This window comes from Sceloporus occidentalis, unplaced genomic scaffold, assembly GCF_023333645.1.
Source record: "Sceloporus occidentalis isolate IW3139 unplaced genomic scaffold, rSceOcc1.0.p SCAF_1, whole genome shotgun sequence".
NCBI classification, from domain to species: Eukaryota; Metazoa; Chordata; class Lepidosauria; order Squamata; family Phrynosomatidae; genus Sceloporus; species Sceloporus occidentalis.
This window is the reverse complement of record NW_028316981.1, coordinates 100,105,890-100,124,693: the sequence shown is the minus strand read 5'-3', so window position 1 is coordinate 100,124,693 and position 18,804 is coordinate 100,105,890. Positions and strand designations below refer to the sequence as shown.

Genomic DNA, 18,804 nt, shown 5'->3' with positions numbered 1-18,804 from the left:
CAATCAGCTTCTGAGGCATGCGCTCACTCTTTCTGAAGGCGAGACAGTGTCACCTTCCAAAGTGTGTTTTTGGTGTATTTTTTGTGCTTTCCCTTGACCAAGTACACACTTCTGAGAAGTACACTTGGTACAGTGTATGTAGGAATTATTTTTTATTTTTTATTTATTTATTTAAATTTTTTAAAAATTATTTACTTATTTATTTTTTGGCTTCGGCCCCCCAGTTGTCTGAGGGACAGCAACCTGGCCCCCGGCTCAAAAAGGTTGCCTACACCTGCTTTAGACACATTATGAGAAGACATGAATCGCTGAAAAAGACAATAATGTTAGGAGGGCTGGAGTTTGAGGACCCCTGTGCTAGATGAACGGACATTATTAAAGAGACCACGAATATCAGTATGCAGGAGCTGGGCAGAGCAGTAGACCATAGGAGGGTCTGGAGATGTCTCATCCATAGGGTTGCCATGGGTTGAGATTGACTCAAAGGCAGTTAACAACAGAGCAAATCAAGGCTGAACAGTTAACAATAACAACAACAGGTAGAGATGGTCAGTTTCTACACCCCTGCCCCCAAAATCTGTATTCATTTAGGGTTATTTTTTTTAACTTTTGATTTTTAAAGATGCCTTTTCAAGATAAACCTGGAATTAGTGATTTATTTTTTTTTACCAAAATGAGGGATTAAAGGTACAATTATTATGGGAAGTTTGTGATTCCCATAGATTCACAGAGGGCCTGAACAGATAGGCCAAAATAAAGCTGCTTCGGGTCACTTTGGAGGTATGCTGTTTAAATGACATATGCATCTTAAGAAGCTAGAAGCTGCGCCAAAGCTGTGCTCTAGTCCTTAGGACTGGAGCATGGCTTTGGCATGGCTTCCGGCCTCTTAGGACCCGTACATCATTTAAACAGCATACCTCCAAAGTGACCCAAAGCAGCTTTATTTTGGCCTGTCTGTTTGGGCCCAGAATCAGTTTTTTAAATACCTATACTTTTAGGCCAACATAAACATAGGGTGGGAGGGGGGAATCCTAATTCCTCAGTGGTCTTTAACAAATATCCCTGAATGGTTTTACACTGATCAATTTTCACATTAAGTGTTTATTTTTCACACAGTAATCTTTGCAAGGACACATGGCTGGCTGTTGGATGGGTATATGTGGAAATCTGTGTGCTTATGCTCAGCAGTTTCTTTGGCTACCTGAGACTCTTTTGGTGCTGCAAAGGAATGCTTTTAAGGAGACTAGAGCCATGTTATGTAACACTGATAACAGTTATATATAGTCAGCCAGAGTGACAGTAAAAGTAGTGTATAGCACCTACTTCCAGAATCTTTTAAAGGTAGTTAAAATGTCATATGCACAGATGGACGAATAAATAAGTCCCTTTTACCTTTATTCAGATACGTTGTTGAATGTGGCCAGATATTTATATTTAGCTCACTTTACACTTAGCAGGTAATCTACTCTTGGAGCTTTTTATAAACAGCCTTTCTTTGCAGTCTGGAACACTTTCTGCCCTTCTTTGCCAGGCACCTGTCAAAGTCGAATGTCAAAATACTAGGAAATGGAAATTGTGTGTGCTTGTGTGAGCACAAACAGAGCCAGGCATGTCACTGTACATGTGAGAAAGAGAGAGGAGGGGAGGCTATGTTTGAGGGGGCTTACTGCAAAGAATAAGTAAATGACAGCATTTATTGGGGGGACATTACTGAGAAGCTCTTGGGTTCATAACATTACAGAGCGAAGTGTATAAACTATTGGTTTTTAACACAAGTACAGAGTGGCCTGAGCAATGAATTAAAATATTTCTGTAACCTCAGATTGGATAACTTTGGAATTCTGTTTAAGCGATCTTATTTTCCATGTCTTATACTTTAAGGATCTAAGCATACTGTCTTTCTTTTTATTAAGTTTTCCTTCCTGCTTGCTGCTTTGCTTTCTCTTAATTTGTTGCGGCAGTGTCAATGTTTCGAAGTGGAGAAACTGATTTTTCCTCCAATAAAAGGTTTATAGAGAGTTGTTAACACAAAGTATCTATTCATGTTGTTATTTGCCATCAGGTCAGTTAGAGAACTCTGAGAGCATGGCTCATCAACTGACCTGCTCTGATCTTGCAAACTCATTGCTGTGGCTTCTTTGACTCAAATCAGTCCAGCTATATGTGGTCTACCTCTTTTCCTACTGTCTTCAACTTTATTGAGCGCTATTATCTTTTCCAATCAACCATATAATCTCTCCATAAGTATTCTTTATCCACAAATTATTCAGGATTTACATCATTATGCTACATTTTATAAGAAGCTGTTCAGATAGCAATAAAGTACAGAGTACAGCACGTGTGCGCATACATGGACTCACCATACGCGGACTTGAGGTCACATGGATGGCAAGCCCTAATAAGATGAATGGGGTGTGTGCCTATGGCGTGCACCACACCGTGCTCCACAGGGACGCACCCCATTCAAATGAATGAGGCTTGAGCACACATGGGATTTGCCTTACACGGTTCCAGAGCAGATCCTCACTTAAGGCGAGGGTGTACTGTACTCTTATTGTACAACAATATTTTGCAAATAGCAATGGGTGGTCATTCAAGATATACAGGGAGAATTTATAGTGTATAGATAGGAGCCCAAAGCCAGATTTGAACCCCTGGGCCTAAATCTGCTGAAGTAATAACTAGAGTAGACCCATTGAATCAATGGGCTTCACATAAGTTTTCATCTATGATTGTGAGTTTGATACTGTGGGTCACATTATATTTGGGAATAGCAATTTGATGTAAGCCTAAAACTTCATTTTACAGCTTCCAAATATGAAAGTCCCTCTGAAAACTCAAAAAGTTGTTTTTAAAAGCTGAATAAAACTATAAGTGATTACCATTTGATGAGCACGCTATTCCAAGCTATCTCATCTGGGTCTTTCATTTAAAATGGGGCATACTTTAAGGATCTCAACCTCTTCTACTTCTATATGGCTACTCTTTAGATTGCTTTACAGCTAGATGTTTAAAATACACTCTATTGCAGTGATGGCGAACCCATGGCACGCGTGCCAGAGATGGCACTCAGATACCTCTCTGCGGGCACATGTGCCATCACCCCAGCATAGAGTTTGCCAGAGTTTGTTACTAGCAAGCCAGAGGAACATGGCACTTTGTAATAAATAAGTGGGTTTTGGGTTGCAGTTTGGGCACTCGGCCTCCAAAAGGTTCACCATCACTGCTCTATTGCAACAGGCACCCAGAGCTACTTTATCCAACACTGCTTTGGATAGGTAGTTTTCCTTTGTCAGTAATAGTGTATTTGATTTTCTTTTTTTCCTTAGTGTATTATCTTCTGTTTTCTCTAGCCCTTGATTGATTTGCTACAAATAGCCAGTCCTAGAATGAGACAGCTGCTGGGTATATGTGCTGGGTGATGACAGTAACAGTCTTCCACTGCAGTTTCTCATGAACTTCTCTTAGAGGACAGAGTTGTGTTTGTCCCTGAACTGGCCTTCTGGTTTCAGGGTTAGTGAAAGATATTAATCCATGACAGTTTTGACATAAGGTTGAACTGCCAACCTGGTCAGCTTCATCATAAATTTCATCAGCCTGGCTACAGAAAATCAAACAAGAAGTCATAGTCTGCACTGTATCCTGGTAGCCATCCTGATTAGGAAATCACTGGGGTGGGGTAAGCCAAGAATTCATGCAACTCCCTTCTCCTTTTCCTTTCTCTCCAGCGCAAGATCCCTGCTTGGCTTTAAACATAGTTATGCCTGTCTGCATGCAGCAATCAAGGTCTTCTAGAATGATCTTATCCCTCTTGAGGCAAACTTCAACTTATTGCAGGGTTAATGTAGCAACACCTGCTGAAATGCCCTCTTCTACAGTACTATTAATGGTACAAGAACTATGCCCTATTTTTCACTTGACAACCCCAGCTAAGATTCTTAAGACCTCTTAGGAGACTTTTCTTTTTAATGGGGCCTGCAGGAGAATTGTCTTGTAGACTGTGTTGTTAAAAATATGGTGTTAAATATATCTTAGATATCTATGGCGGGTTACACACCGCCATGAAAGTACGGAGTCAGTCCATACTAGGGTTAGGAAGGTGCAGTGCTTCCGCACCCCCCTAACCCTAGTACGGACTGTGTCCGTACAAAATGGCGGCTCCCCTTCCACATGGGGGCCGCCATGACGACGTCACGACCGCGCCGCCTCTATACGGGGCGGCGCGGACGTGACGTTGTCGGTCCGCGCCAGGGCACTTAGTGCGCCCTTTCCGCGGACCAGGAAGGAGCTCCGTTTCGGAGCTCCTTCCTGGTTTGCGGCGCCACTTTGCCTCACTGGGCACAGCCTTCAGACGGCTGTGCCCAGCGAAGCAAGGGAGAAAGGGGCCAAGCGGCCCCTTTCTCCTCCTCCCTGCCGCCGCGGGGTGTCCTTGGGGCTTGAAGCCCCAAGGACACCCCTTTTCAGGCTGCGGGGAAGCAGCGTTTTGCCGCTTCCCCGCAGCCTGAAAAGCGGCGGATCGGGGCCTCAGCGGCTGCCGTTCTGGCAGCTAAGGCCCCGATACACCGGGGAAAGGGGCGGGTGCAGCCCGCCCCAAATGGGTGGTCTGTAACCCGCCTATGAGACAGGACTTGATTAGCCCTGGGGTTCCTATGGTCATGATAAATTTATTGTGAAAAGGAATTAACTGTTAAAAAATATCAGGCATAAGCAAAAGCTTTCTGGGGTTCTCTGTTGCTCTGAAGTGGTGCCTTGTACTAGAATCATAGAATCATAGAATCGTAGAGTTGGAAGAGACCACAAGGGCCATCCAGTCCAACCCCCTGATCCTATGTATTGCTTTTCATTAATAATAGTGGCCTTAGTGCATGTGCTTTTAGTAAAAACATGGTAATTGTACTCTGTGTTGGATATTGATAATGTTGTGAATTGCTTTCAGTAAGAAATTGCTTCAGCAATGATTAATGTCACCAGTGGAGGTACACCCATTTATACCAGTGTCATTTGGGTGAGGAGGTATTATTTTCCTATGATGTCTTCTATGCAGATGAAAATAAAAGAACAGATTCAGTACAACAATTATAAAAACGACAGTGAACCCATTATCTTATCTATTTGTCTCTTTTCTTCCCCTCTTAATACAGCTGGCCTTTACCAGAGTTCGATCCAAGTCAAATCCGACTGATTGTATACCAGGACTGTGAAAGAAGAGGGCGAAATGTTTTATTTGACTCCAATGCTAAGAGAAAAACAGAAGATTCATCAGTCTCGGTGAGCAGCATTAAGGAAAACTTACCTATATTATACATGCATGCTTTCAGATATAAATTTAATACATAAATATTTCAGCAATAAATTCTTTCCATAGGTAGTTGCACTTTAAAAGGAGATGGATGTTCATTTGGCTATATTTTTCAAAAGATTGTGTTGTAGCACTTTCAAGCAGCGATTCCTTTTAACTGCTTAACTTGAGGTCTTCTGTTTTGAACCTAGCCCCTTAATACCCATCCCTCTCCTCCTGTCTCTTCATCATTCTCTCCTAATGACTTTGCTAACTATTTCATCTCTAAGATTCTTCTTCTGCTCTTAATCTTCTATCGCCTTTGCCTAACAAATTTTCTGTCTTTCCTCCTGCCTCTTTGGATGAACTCTCTACACTTCTGAACTCTTCCAAACCTGCAAGCTGTCCTCTTGATCCAATTCCTACTCGTCTTCTAATCTCTATAGCTACCTCCTTTCTGCCCTCGCTTCTCCATATTTTCAATCTCTCTCTCTCTACAGGCTCCTTCCCGTCGGACTTCAAACATGCTCTCATTTCCCCAATTCTGAAAAAACCTTCTCTTGACCCCTCCTCTTTGTCTAGCTATCGTCCGATTTCTCTTTTCCCCTTTCTTTCTAAGGTTCTGGAACGGGTTGTTTATTCGCGCTGTCTTAAGTTTCTTGAAACCAACTCCATCCTCGATCCCTTTCAGTCTGGTTTCCGCCTAAGGCATTCCACAGAGACAGCTCTCACTAAGATCTCGAATGACCTTTTACAGGCCAAGGCTAATGGCCTTTACTCTGTTCTCATCCTTCTCGATTTGTCTGCAGCCTTTGACACTGTTGATCACTGTCTCCTAATTGACATACTCTCTGACCTTGGGTTCTCAGACTCTGTTCTCGACTGGTTTAGATCTTACTTGTCTGGCCGATGTTTTGCAGTAGTTGCAGGGGGTCAGACTTCTTCTCCTGTTCCCTTATCTGTTGGAGTTCCCCAGGGCTCTGTTCTGGGTCCCCTTCTGTTTTCTCTCTACACACTGTCCTTAGGAAAACTCATCAGCTCTTTTGGTTTTTACTACCATCTGTATGCTGATGACACCCAGCTGTATCTTTCTGCCCCTGACCTTTCTCCAAGGCTTGAACAGCAAGGCTCGTCTTGCCTTACAGCTGTCTCGCAGTGGATGTGCCATCGGCGTTTGAAGCTCAACATGTCCAAGACGGAGCTTCTTGTCTTTCCTCCTAAGCCCACCCTTCAACACTCCTTTTCTGTCTCTGTGGACAACATTTCTATTCAACCAGTCCAGCAAGCCCGCAGTCTTGGTTTTATCTTTGAGTCTTCTCTGTCGTGTATCCCTCAGATCCAGACCACAGCCAAGGCTTGTAGATTCTTTTTGTACAATATTGCCAAAATCCAACCATATCTCTCCGCCTCTACTGCCAAGATCCTGGTCCATGCCCTAGTGATCTCACGACTGGATTACTGTAACGTCCTCCTGGCTGGGCTTCCTCTTTCTCACCTCCGTCCTTTAATCTCTGTCCAGCATTCAGCTGCACGCATTATCACTTCCACCCACCGCTGTGACCATATCTCTCCTGTGTTGGCATCCCTTCACTGGCTTCCCCTCCCTTTCCGCATTCAGTATAAGCTCCTGCTGTCGACATTTAAAGCCCTCCATGGACTGGCCCCTCCTTACTTATCAGACCTTCTTTCTCCTCACCTTCCCACCAGGGCCCTCCGTTCTGGTAGTCAAGGCCTACTGTCTCAGCCCAGGATTTCCTCTGCCCCATCCCGGATTCGCCCCTTTTCACTTGCTGCCCCTCACTCCTGGAACCTTCTTCCGCCACAAGCAAGAGCCATCACTTATTTAACTAGCTTCAAAACGGAGTTGAAAACCATCCTGTTCAGAGAAGCCTTCCCAGGCATTGCATAATTGTCGCTTACTATCTGATGTTCTTTTGTTGCCTGTTTATCGAACCATTTCCTGTATTGCTATGTATTGTATATGTATTATTCTACTTGAGAGTATGTATTTTCCCTGGATGAAGATTAACCTTCCATTTTGAAGCCAAGCCCTCCCTCCAGTCCATCTACCTTGGTCCAGGCCTTGGAGGTAGAGAGGAACTGCTGGACCTCTTACCCTTTCCCGCCACCACTCCCTTCTCCTTCTGTGTCATGTCTTTTTAGATTGTAAGCCCGAGGGCAGGGAACCGTCTAACTAAAAGATTGCATGTACAGCGCTGTGTAAATTTACAGCGCTTCATATAATAATAATAATAATAATAATAATAATAATAATAATAATAGTTTTATGAACACCCTAGAGGTCTAAATAGCCTTCTCTGTCTGTTCCTATATACTGTACTTGTGACAAACAAGGGATTAATCCTCGTATACCAGCATGGAGCATGTTTGCCCCCGAAGTACAGTTTTGTTGCAGAATCTACACTGAACTAGACCTAAAATGCATATGACATTGTCACTTGATGAGCTATAAACAATGACCTAAATTCAGTTGTTAATCCCAGCTATAGTAAACACACTGAATCCATGGAAACATGGTATATCGGTACTTATGTCTGTGCCATCAATTTAATCAGTTAATTCTAGTTGAGAGTAACAACTTGGTTTAAGCATCTCTCTCCAAGTTTCAGCCACTTTCCCTACAGTTTTGGGTTTTTGTTTTGTTTTGTTTTGTTTTGTTTTGCTTTTCAGAAAAATAGCTGAAACACTTTCCCAAGAAAGCTATTGTTTTTTGCCTTCAGGGTATTTTTTTTTTGTCCCAGCTAATATTATGTAATAGGACATAATATGTCCCATGCCATTTTTTCTCAGATTATCAGTAGATTAGGCCCATTTGGAGTGGGGGTGCTAGATTTCCTAGTAGGATCAGGAAATATCAAGGGGCATACCTCAACCCTACTGGTTGTCCTAACTCCAGTGCTGACCCTCACTAAAATGGAATTCTAGTGAAGTCTGACAATACCCGTCTCTTTCTGATAATTTTTTTAAAATTTAGACTTTATCCTGATGTATGAGCACGGTATAGTGTGTTGAGTGTTGGGCCAGGCCCCTGGGAGACCAGGGCTCAGATCCCTGCTCAGCTATATAACCCACTGGGTGGTCTTGGGCAAGTTACACTCTCTCAACTTTAGAGGAAAGTAAAGGCAAGCCCCCTCTCAGTAAATCTTGCGAAGAAAGCCCTGTGAGAAGTCACTATCACTCATAAGTTTATTTGAAGGCACACAATAGCAACAACAGCAAGAGTTACTGCAGCTTAAACACTGGAAGATACCATGTGTCCATTTCTGATGCATAAGTATTATCTCTTTATAGAAAGTGAAACTGTTCATATTCCCATATCTCAGCAGAGCCCTGGTGGCGCAGTGGTTAAATGCCTGTACTGCAGCCATTCACTCGAAACCACAAGGTTGCGAGTTCAAGACCAGCAAAAGGGCCCAAGCTCGACTCAGGCTTGCATCCTTCCGAGGTCGCTAAAATGAGTACCCAGACTGTTGGGGGCAAATTAGCTTACTTGCTAATTAGCTTACTTGCTGTTCACCGCTATGATCTTTGGAATAGCGGTATAAAAAAAAAACAAAGTGGCAGAGGGTTCTTGTTCTTTACTTGACAGCATGGGTGTAACCCACAGCTCTTTTGCCCTTTGCAATACAACACTGTGTGGGACAAATGTTTTCTTGTTGTGAAAAGAGCATCTGTTCACTACATTTTAGAATTCAATGCCTTCTGCTTGTTGACCCCCACATATCTGGGTGTGATTTATAGCTCCTTGCATTTTCAAATATAGTGTCTGCTTTGTTGGCATAGGAGTATACAAGTTTTGGAGCTGAACAAAACTATTCCATCAGGGAGACTGGAGAATCAGCTAGTTCTCTTGGGATATGTACATTTTTTCCCTGAGTGGGCTTTGCCCTCTCCTCCACTCTTATTTCTTGCATAGCAGGACACATTACTTGATATGAAGCCACCCCCTAGCTAAGTAAAAATACATATAACACAATGTGTTTTCTGTCACTAGTTCTGCTAAAAGAAAAACATCTATGCCAATACCCAGGAGGTGGGGATGTTCCTTGCTAAAGGTGTGATCACCTGTGTGTACATAGAAGGATGACTATGGTGACGATTAACAACTCCTTCTTTAACACCCTGTGGCCAATGCAGAACAGTTGTTTTTCCACAGGTGAACAATTCCCCTGACAATGCAAGTGGCCATTCAGATCAGGAATGAACAAAAGGCATACAGTGGACCTCTGGCCATTTTCCGATAAACTACCTACACTCTTGCTGGCAATTGCATGGCAATTCTTGCAAAGCATGCAGCAAGGTATATGTGGCCTTAAGCAGGAGTGGTGTTGTTTAGTGTAGTGTAGTGTAGTTAAGGAAAAAGCAACATGGGATATACAGTGAAAGAAATAAAACATGTATGTGATAGTCACCATGACTAAGCAAAAGCAATTAAGAAGCCACACAGGTGTAAAAGGTAATGTAATTAGCAGTCCTAAATGCCAAGGACAGAAATGCAGAGTGAATAATTGAAAGCACCTGAGAATTGTTAAGTGGACAAGGTGAAATGATGAAATCATTAATTATGGGATGAACTATGAGAACCAATCAAAATGGATGTACACGCCCACTGGGTGGAAACTGGCTAAGTGGGTGGTGTTTTACTATGACTATAATAATTGCCACAAAATACATTGGGAGTTGTTGGATAGTTGTGGAGTTTTGTGAGTATTTTGGAGATTGTAGAGATTGTGATTTGTGAGGGCAATAGTATTTGTATATAGTAGAATAAAGTAGATCTTTTATATAAGACTACTGAGTTGTCTGGTGTCTTGAGGAAGATACAAGAGCCAGCTGGATCCTGGAGAAGTGTGAAGACTTCTGTGGAAGCAAGAGTGAGAAGGCTTGGAGAGTTTGTCAGGGTCTTCAGCCTATTCTCTGAAACTCTGCTGCTTTAGAGCAAAGCTTTAACCACTGGCCAAAACTGGTCAGCGCCGGTGCATAACAAGGTGGTGAGTTAGAGCCAGAGGTGAAGAGCTACAACTCCCATCATCCCTGACAGTTTGTATTTGGGACTATATAGCAGAAAAGGAACAGCAGACCTAGAGGAAGCCCTATGCCTACAGAGGTGTAGTAATGATTTTCAGTGTAACAAGTAACATTAACTCAGTCCGTCTAAAGCATTGTTTTTTGTCTAGGGTCCATTTTGAGGGTTTAAGGGGCATATATATGAAAGAATGATGAACTGTAATATGGTCACTGCTTAAACTCATGACTAACACAAAACCTTTACTTTAAAGAACCAAAAAAACCCGCGTTCCAAGGTCTGGCGAAGAGGAAACAGAGAGGAATATGTGATTATCTCATTTACACATGCTTAATGGCAGCATATATTGCAGTAGAATAGGAATGGGCAAAGCATTGACCTGGAGCTGCATGTGACATATCCACTCAGGGTTTTTTTTTTTTTTTCAACCTTTAATGCTTCCAGACTCACAGTAGCACCTTTTTTCTGGCAAAAAGGGATGAATTGTCTCTTCTGCAAGCCTTCAGGAGTAATTCACTCTTTAAGTATGCTGACACACATACACACATACGACTTTTAACATGGGGGAGGAACCAATTTTAAGGTTGAGGTGGGATTTGGGAGGACAGTTTTCTGTATGGGCTGTATAGGGATCCAGGGCAGAAAACCAGATCCTAATTGCCTACTCCTGCAGTAAATGATGGAAACTCAAGTTATGAACCAAAATCTTCAGCGAACACATGGGTTTTGAGGAGAAGTTTGAAGCAATTTAGAGTGATAGCTTCACTGAGCTTTTCTGGGAAACAGTTTCAGAACAGTTTCATATTCAGAACCATTTGAAAAGATCATTTAATTCTGTTTAATTATCCAATGATCTTAAGCATGTTGTTGTTGTCAGCTGCCATTGACTTCAGCTTATGGCAACTCTCTGAATGAGTGACCTCTATTAAAAACATAACAATATGGTCTTAATATACAGTTGGCCCTCGTTATCCAAGAAATCTGCATCCCCATATTCAAAATACTCCCTCCTCCCCACCAAAAAAATATCCCAAAAGGAAACCTTGATTTTTCCATTTTATATAAGGGATACCCTTTTGCTATGCCATTGTATGTAATGGAACTTGAGTGTCGATGGATTCTGGTATCTACAGGGGGTCCTGGAATCAAACCCTAACGAATACCATTGTATAAATAGAAACTGGAAATACGATGGCATGGACCATTCTAACTTTAGTACTCAGTGATACATCTGTACACTTCAGGATCTTGTCTGATTTCTTTATAGTTGCCTTTCCAAATCCTAAGTCTTCTTCTGATTTCTTGACTCCATTCTGATTTAATGATTGAGTCACAGTGTGGCAAGGAGCCAGCATGGCGTAGTGGTGTGAGCATTGATCTACAACTCTGGAGCAGTACTATCACTATGTTTGGTGTAATGTGGTGTGGTGACTGTGAGTGAGGAGGCTGCTCTTTGCCCCTTGAGCCCTATCCCACACTGTGCCTTCCAGCCAGGCTTGCAGAGTGGAAAGATATTCTTCTTGCTTGCAGTCACCATCAGCAAGTGGGAGAGTGTCTCTTTGTCCCTTGAATGTGGCTGGATGGTGTGGAAAGTATGTGGGATGCAGCTCAAGGCATGGAGAAATGCCCTCCCATTCACTGACTGTGCCTGCAAGCAAGGAGTGTCTTTCTGTCGTGAGCAGCATTTCCCATGCCTTCCAGCCAGGTTTGTGGGATAGAGAAGTGCTCTCTGTCTCCTGAGCCGCATCCCACGCAACCCCATACCTTCCAGCCACACCCGGGGGGCGAAGAAACACACTCTAGCTTGCTGTTGGTGACTGTGAGCGAGGAGCGCATCTCTCTACCCCACAAGCCTGGCTGGAAGGGGCCCTCCTTGCTGACAGAGACTGTGAGTGAGGAGAGCTTCTCTCAGCTCTGCATACCTGTCTGGAAGTTACAGGGGGGAATGATGCTCAGGGGGTAGAGAGATGCTTTCCTTGCTTACAGTCATGGTCAGTGAGAGGGAGAGCTTCTTTATGCCTTCTGAGTCTGGCTGGAAGGCATGGAGGTGGGTGGGATGCAGCTCAGGGAGTGGAGAGACACTGTCCTTGTTTGCAGTCAGGAAGTGGGAGAGCATCTCTTCCCTTCCTGAACATGTTTGAGAGCAGTGGTATCAGCCCACTTAGGTTGTCACCCAGTGCAGTTTGCACCCCCTGCATCCCTTAGTGATGCCCCTGCTCTGGAGACCAGAGTTCAAACCCCCTTTCAGCCATGAAAACCCACTGTGTGACCATGGGCTAGTCACATATTCTCAGCTTCAGATAAACCCGTAATAGAATTCTCTTAGGGACACCATAAGTTCGAAACATCTTGAAGGTACACGGTATCAACAATAACAAGGTGTGGAAGATCTTGAACTATTTCAGCATCTTCATCCTTTAGGGCTGAAGAGCAGCGTATAGATACCATAATAAAAAATAAAATAAATAAAAAAGCCTCTACTTTAAAGTTATATAAATCATCTGCAGTCAATTTTTTTTCTTAATGTTCAGCTGTAAATCTTCCTTTGCACTTTCTGTCTTGATTTTTTTCAATAATCGTTCCAAGTTTTTGCTATTTTCTGCTGTTAGTATGTTGTCATTTGCATATCTTAAATTGTTGATGTTCCTTCCTCCAATTTAGCATGTGCATTTGCTCTTTAAATTTCATAGACAGTATTGGAGCAAACGGATTTAAGTGTATGTTAAGCTGATTACACACTAATGAATCCTGTCTGTATCCAATCTAGACTATGAATTAGGCATTTCAGAAGCTCTCATAGGTGACCAGTCAATCATTCATAATTTTTAAGAACTATTTATACAGTGCCACTTTTAAAACAAACCTTACATAAACTTAAATTCCTGCCATGCAATTTCAGTAAAATTGGTTTAAGATTGAATTTTATTTATCCTTTTTTAAATCAGTGCTATTCATCTTGTTGTCTATAATTCACAATCACCAACACCAATTTCAAAGCCTATTTGCATACCACCTCAGGGGATTGGGGAGGAAGGTAGGAGCTGGTAAGAGTAAAATTAAATCTGTATGTGGTTTGTTTGTGTGGTTTTTTTTAAGAAAATTTGACTTCAATTCTATGTAGATACTCTGAAAGCAGCATTTTTTTTAAAAAAAATAATAACATCATTTAACAGACATTTTAAAAAGCCAGCTAAAAGCAGATAAAAGTACCTTCAGTTTCATTAAAAGGGTAGACATTCCCTTGTACTTAAAGTGTAAGCGACATTTTACAAGTCAATGTACCTGGACCAAAAGTTTCACAACTGAGATATAGCTACTAGAGTGTTTCCCTTTTTTCCAGTTGCTGTCTCTTACATTCTCAAGGGGTGCAGAAGATGGGCAGGCACATACTTTAGAAGGGGGTTCCTTATATACCCTGGTTCAGGACTATTTAGGCCTCTGAAAAATCTACATCAGTGTTTTGGACGAAACTTCTGAAGGATTTTTAACAGTGAAAAATGAATGAATAATTTGATTTTGCCTATTAGAACAAGTTAAAACTGGGTCCTCCTTGTTCTTGCCAGCTGTAGTTTCCAGTTCTTAAGTTATTTTCAGATACAATGCATTACAGCAACCTAGACTGGATATTACTGGATCCTGAATAAGCATGGGAGGTCTGTGCATTTGGTTCATAGGCCCGGTACACACGGGCCAAAAATGGCGTGCCACCACCGATACTAGGGTTCGGAAGCGCATAGCCACTGCATGCTCCCAAACCCTAGTACATATGGGCACCACCTTGACTGCACGGCACTGCCCACATGGGGCACGGGTCCATGACACAAGTGCTACACAGCATCCATATGTTGCTGCGCTTTCATCATTGATGCACCACAGTGTGCTAACGGCACACTGATGGCAGTAGCCTCGTGCGCCCAAAAGAACCCACTTTTAGCGGGTTCTTTTTGCAGTGGAAGGAGCCCATGCAGTTTGGTTGCTGTGGGCTCCCTCCAGAGGAAAAACAGGCAGCTCCAGACCGCCCTTTTGGGGTGGTCTGTTGAGCACCCTAGTTACTTTCTTTATGTCCTCTTTTTCTGTGGTGAAATCAAACAGAGTTGCTTACAAATGTCAATACAAATCACCACAAAAAAGTTAAATAGGCCTAATATTTTAAAAATGAAATCTACAGCACTATATAAATAAAGAATAATAATAGTAATAGTAGTAGTAGTAGAATTGGGATCAAAAGATAATCCTAATGAAACCTGTGTCAGCAACAGCAGATTATTTGAACAGCTCTTCTGAAAGATGCTTGCCAGAATAACAACAAGAATAGAAAATCAACATCAGTGGCTCACTTAAAAGCAAGGATGCTGCTTCTTGACAAACCTTTCTTGTGGGAGACTATTCCATCATCATCTAGCCTTTACTATCCTCTCATTCAAGGAATATGCAACACTCTGCATGCCTCTGTCACGGCAGGGGAGAAAAGCTAGGCTATATTATTCTCAGAGGAGTTTCACTCTCGCACAGTTTCTGTGCCTGCCTGCAGTGAACTGGATTAATTGATACGCTTCTAACCCATTAAATTTCTTCTTGACTCTGAAATTATCTTTGAGCAGTTGCTTCAGCTGGTGTAAGCATAGTATTTTCTCAGTCACTCACTTTCCCCTGTACACAAGGGAGGAGTGTGAACAATTTAAAAATTTAAGCAATTTTGAGATAATTTTAAATCAGTTTAAAACAATATATAGAAATCTTGCTTACTTCTACAAATACGTATGGCAAAATAAAAGCATCACTTTTCACTTAGAAGAATGAATAAGTATAAATGAAATATAATCTGTATAAGTGAAATAATACAGTGGTCCCTCCACACTCACTGGGATTAGAGACACAAGATGCTTGTGCAAGTGAAAAAGCCACAAATTAAAAATGATTTTTTTTACCCGAGGGAACACCTCTTTAGGAATCTCTAGGTCCTCCAATGCAACTCTGTGGTCTACATCTCTGGAAATTGACCATAGAATTGCTCTGGAGGAGTGATAAATGCCTAATCGAGTGTTCTCTCTAGGAATCTCTAGGTCCTTCAGTGAGACTTTTGGTTAAACTTGACCATAGAGTTGTGCTAGAGAACCTAGACATTCCTAGACAGAAAATATTAATAGAAAACACGAATAATCCGCAAAAGTCAAATACACAAATGTGGAGGGATAACTGTAGTTAACATTCTTTGTACTGCTGGCTTCACTGGACAAAGCAGATGGTTCTAGTCGTACAGTGCATGCCATATTCCACTCAATGTGCTCTTTACACTGAAATGGGTTCCAGTCCCCCTTTATATGTATTGCTTCTTGAGTAATCACTTTATCATTTTTGAAACATGGCTGTGCTTGGCCAATTGCTTTTGTTGCATAATAGTTGGTAATTTGTTGCAGCTTGTATTTCATTGACATTCATATATAAAAACCTCACCAGAAAAGAAGCAGACACCTCAGATACTTGATCTAGGTGACCAGCAGGTTGTTCTTGAGCATCTGCTTGGTTCTAAAATTGCATGTCCTAAAATTTGTCTGGGTTCTGCATTTTGTGGATGATTTGCTTACTGGCGAGCTGCTGACAGATGGCATCCATTTGACCTCCTCTTACCACGGGATCCTTAGGTTTGTTGCATTCCACCCTAAAGGCCAAAGGTATAATCTTTCTTAGTATTTCAACCAGGAAGTGACTTCAAGATACAGTGTTTAGTGGTGGCTCTGCAGAAAACTACAGTGCAGGAAGTTTTTCAGATGGTTCATGTGTAAAACAGGCTAGCTAGCTTGGGAAACTTGTTACTTAGGAAATATAAGTTACAATATAAATTCTTTTTTTTTTTAAAATAACCCTTTAAAATGTGCCAGCTTTGTGCTGATTGTGATTAAGCAAGCTTTCCACATCAGCTGAAAAACTACAGTGTGACTTGCCTGTGGAATATGCTGCAACCCTGTGGATTCAGTGTGGTTTCATCACATGATGCTGTGCCTAGCCTAAGACTCTGTTGTTTGTCAGAGATAAAATGCAATTTGAGTTCACGAGTTCTTAGCAAAGTCATATGATAGTCATTCACATGTTTTCAGCCTTTGTATTTCTTCTCACCCTCCCTCCTCCTCCCCCAAAATTCAAACTAGTAGCAATTTTAACAGTACATGAGTTCAGCATTGTCTACAGCCTTTTGTAATATGAGGTTGTTCCATAAGAGTTCATTCTTTTGTTGCAGCCATAAAAGAGAGCAAAGGGGGGTTATAGTTGGCTTTGGCCGACTAGGCTGGATGCTTTTAGATGCAGTTGGACTGCAAATCCCATTATTCTTCGCCACTGGCTATACTATTAGCAGCTGCAGCCCAACAATATTTCTGCACAGTTCCCACCCATTATATATTTTCTCAGGTGCATGTATATGCACTTGAGAGCCAGTGTGGTGTAGTGTTTTGAGTGTCAGACTGTGGTTCTGGAGACCAGGGTTAGATTCTCTGCTCAGCCATTAAACCCACTGGGTGACCTTGGGGATGTCACATGCTCTCAGTATAAGGGGAAGGTAATAGCAAACCTCTGAAGAAACTTGCCAAAAAAATCCCATGATAGCTTCACCTTAGGGTCTCCATAAGTTGGAAATGACTTGAAAGCACATAGCAACAAGAAACGTATATGCACAGAACCCCAATGGTCCTCATGTAGTGGAAGAAAAGCAGAGAAAAGTTTGTGATCATAGAAAGCCAAACAGAGCATTGGCAAAGAAAATGTTCTTGTAGTATATTTGTACGTGAGGGCGAACAATGACACATAGCTCACAATTTGCTGTTTATTTATGGTTGTTTTCCTCCTTTTCCAAGTTTTTCCATGCAAAAGCTCTGGTACCGGGAGAATGGCTGATGCAGTTGCAACAGATATTGTGGTTCTTTGAAGATCTCCCACTCCCTCTGCCCCACCCAAACTTTTTTCATATTTGTTCTCTTTTTAAAAATCTCAGTGGAGAATGGGGTAATCTTCCCTCCTTTTACTTTCTTTTCACCTTTCTCCACGCTTCCTTACTTAGTCTGTCTAAAGAGATACATGAATAGAGAACAGTCTTCCTTGCATTTTCTGGACCAGAAAGAGCAGGAACCACATTGGAAGTAGATACTGTATGTCACTGAAGGCAACACACATTTGTATATGATACCAAATGTAGATACAGAAAAGAATGTGGATGTACATTTCCAGGTGAATTTCACTGAAAACATTAGTGAAATCCTGCATTTGAACATACTATCAATATAGGCATTGTGAAGTTGAAAACTTTCATGGCCGGTATCCATAGTTTTTTGTTGGTTTTTCAGGCTATGTGGCTCTTCTAGAACATGGTGACATAGCCCAAAAAACCCACCAAAAATATAGGCATTGTATTTATTTCATAGTGCTTTTATTGTGCAGGGGACGTAATGCTTCAATTTAAAATAAGGGTAGGATTCCTTCAGCCCTTGATATGCTGTTGGACTGCAACTCCTAGCACAGATCTAGGCATGGTCCAAGTGTTTATTTCTCTGAGTCTAACTTCTGTCCCCTCCCCGTAGGGCCACTTTTATGTCCCAGACTGAAAAAGAGCAAATGGAAAGCCAATTGCTTCCCTTCTTCTTAACCACAAAGATGATTTTGGACTGCATCTCCCCATCAGTCCTAGCCAGCCTAGCTAGTAGTGAAGGATGGTGGGAGCTGTGATCCAAGAATATCTGAAAGCTCATAAAGTTGCCCACTTCAATCTAAAAGATTGCAGGATCATATCTGCACCCTCGTCATTGTTTTGGCAGCATAAGTACATGGCCCACTGGACTGGGATTTTGTTTTTAAAAGCAGAGTCCCTCTGCATAACTTTGAGTTCCTTGTATTACTTTAAAGGCTTCTCCCCCACATATCCATACTTGTTCCAAAGCAGGATAGCATCAATATATTTGAAGGAAGTGATGGTTGAGTTTTATGTCTGTGAAGTTCAGTTTTATGTCTTGCATATGGTGACTGAATACCTCATTCTCCTTAAAACTGGGTTCTTTTCCTTTTACCTTAGAAACAATCCTTTATTGGATGCAGCTTGACTCAGTGTGTTTCAAAACGAAGCAAAAGGACAACAATATAGGATATATTTTTAGCTGGATGCATTTGAAAAGTCCTCTGAATCATAGAATCATAGAATCATAGAATCGTAGAGTTGGAAGAGACCACTAGGGCCATCCAGTCCAACCCCCTGCCATGCAGGAAATCCAATTCAAAGCATCCCTGACAGATGGCCATCCAGCCTCTGTTTAAAGACCTCCAAGGAAGGAGACTCTATCACCTTCCGAGGAAGTGCATTCCACTGCCGAACAGCCCTTACTGTCAGGAAGTTCCTCCTAATGTTCAGGTGGAATCTCTTTTCCTGTAGCTTGCATCCATTGTTCCGGGTCCTGTTCTCTGGAGCAGCAGAAAACAAGCTTGCTCCCTCTTCAATATG

At 42.0% G+C, this 18,804-nt stretch overlaps 1 protein-coding gene across 5 annotated transcripts in view; it reads left to right on the top strand.

Moving 5' to 3' along the window:
- Nucleotides 1-18,804, top strand: part of FNIP1 (folliculin interacting protein 1) — a 143,479-nt gene that overhangs the window by 55,081 nt on the left and 69,594 nt on the right. For all 5 annotated transcript variants that reach the window (XM_089530499.1, XM_089530472.1, XM_089530489.1 and 2 more), the window contains exon 2: nt 5,142-5,268. In XM_089530499.1, the coding sequence (XP_089386625.1) occupies nt 5,142-5,268 (127 nt within the window). The remainder of the gene's footprint in view (nt 1-5,141; nt 5,269-18,804) is intronic.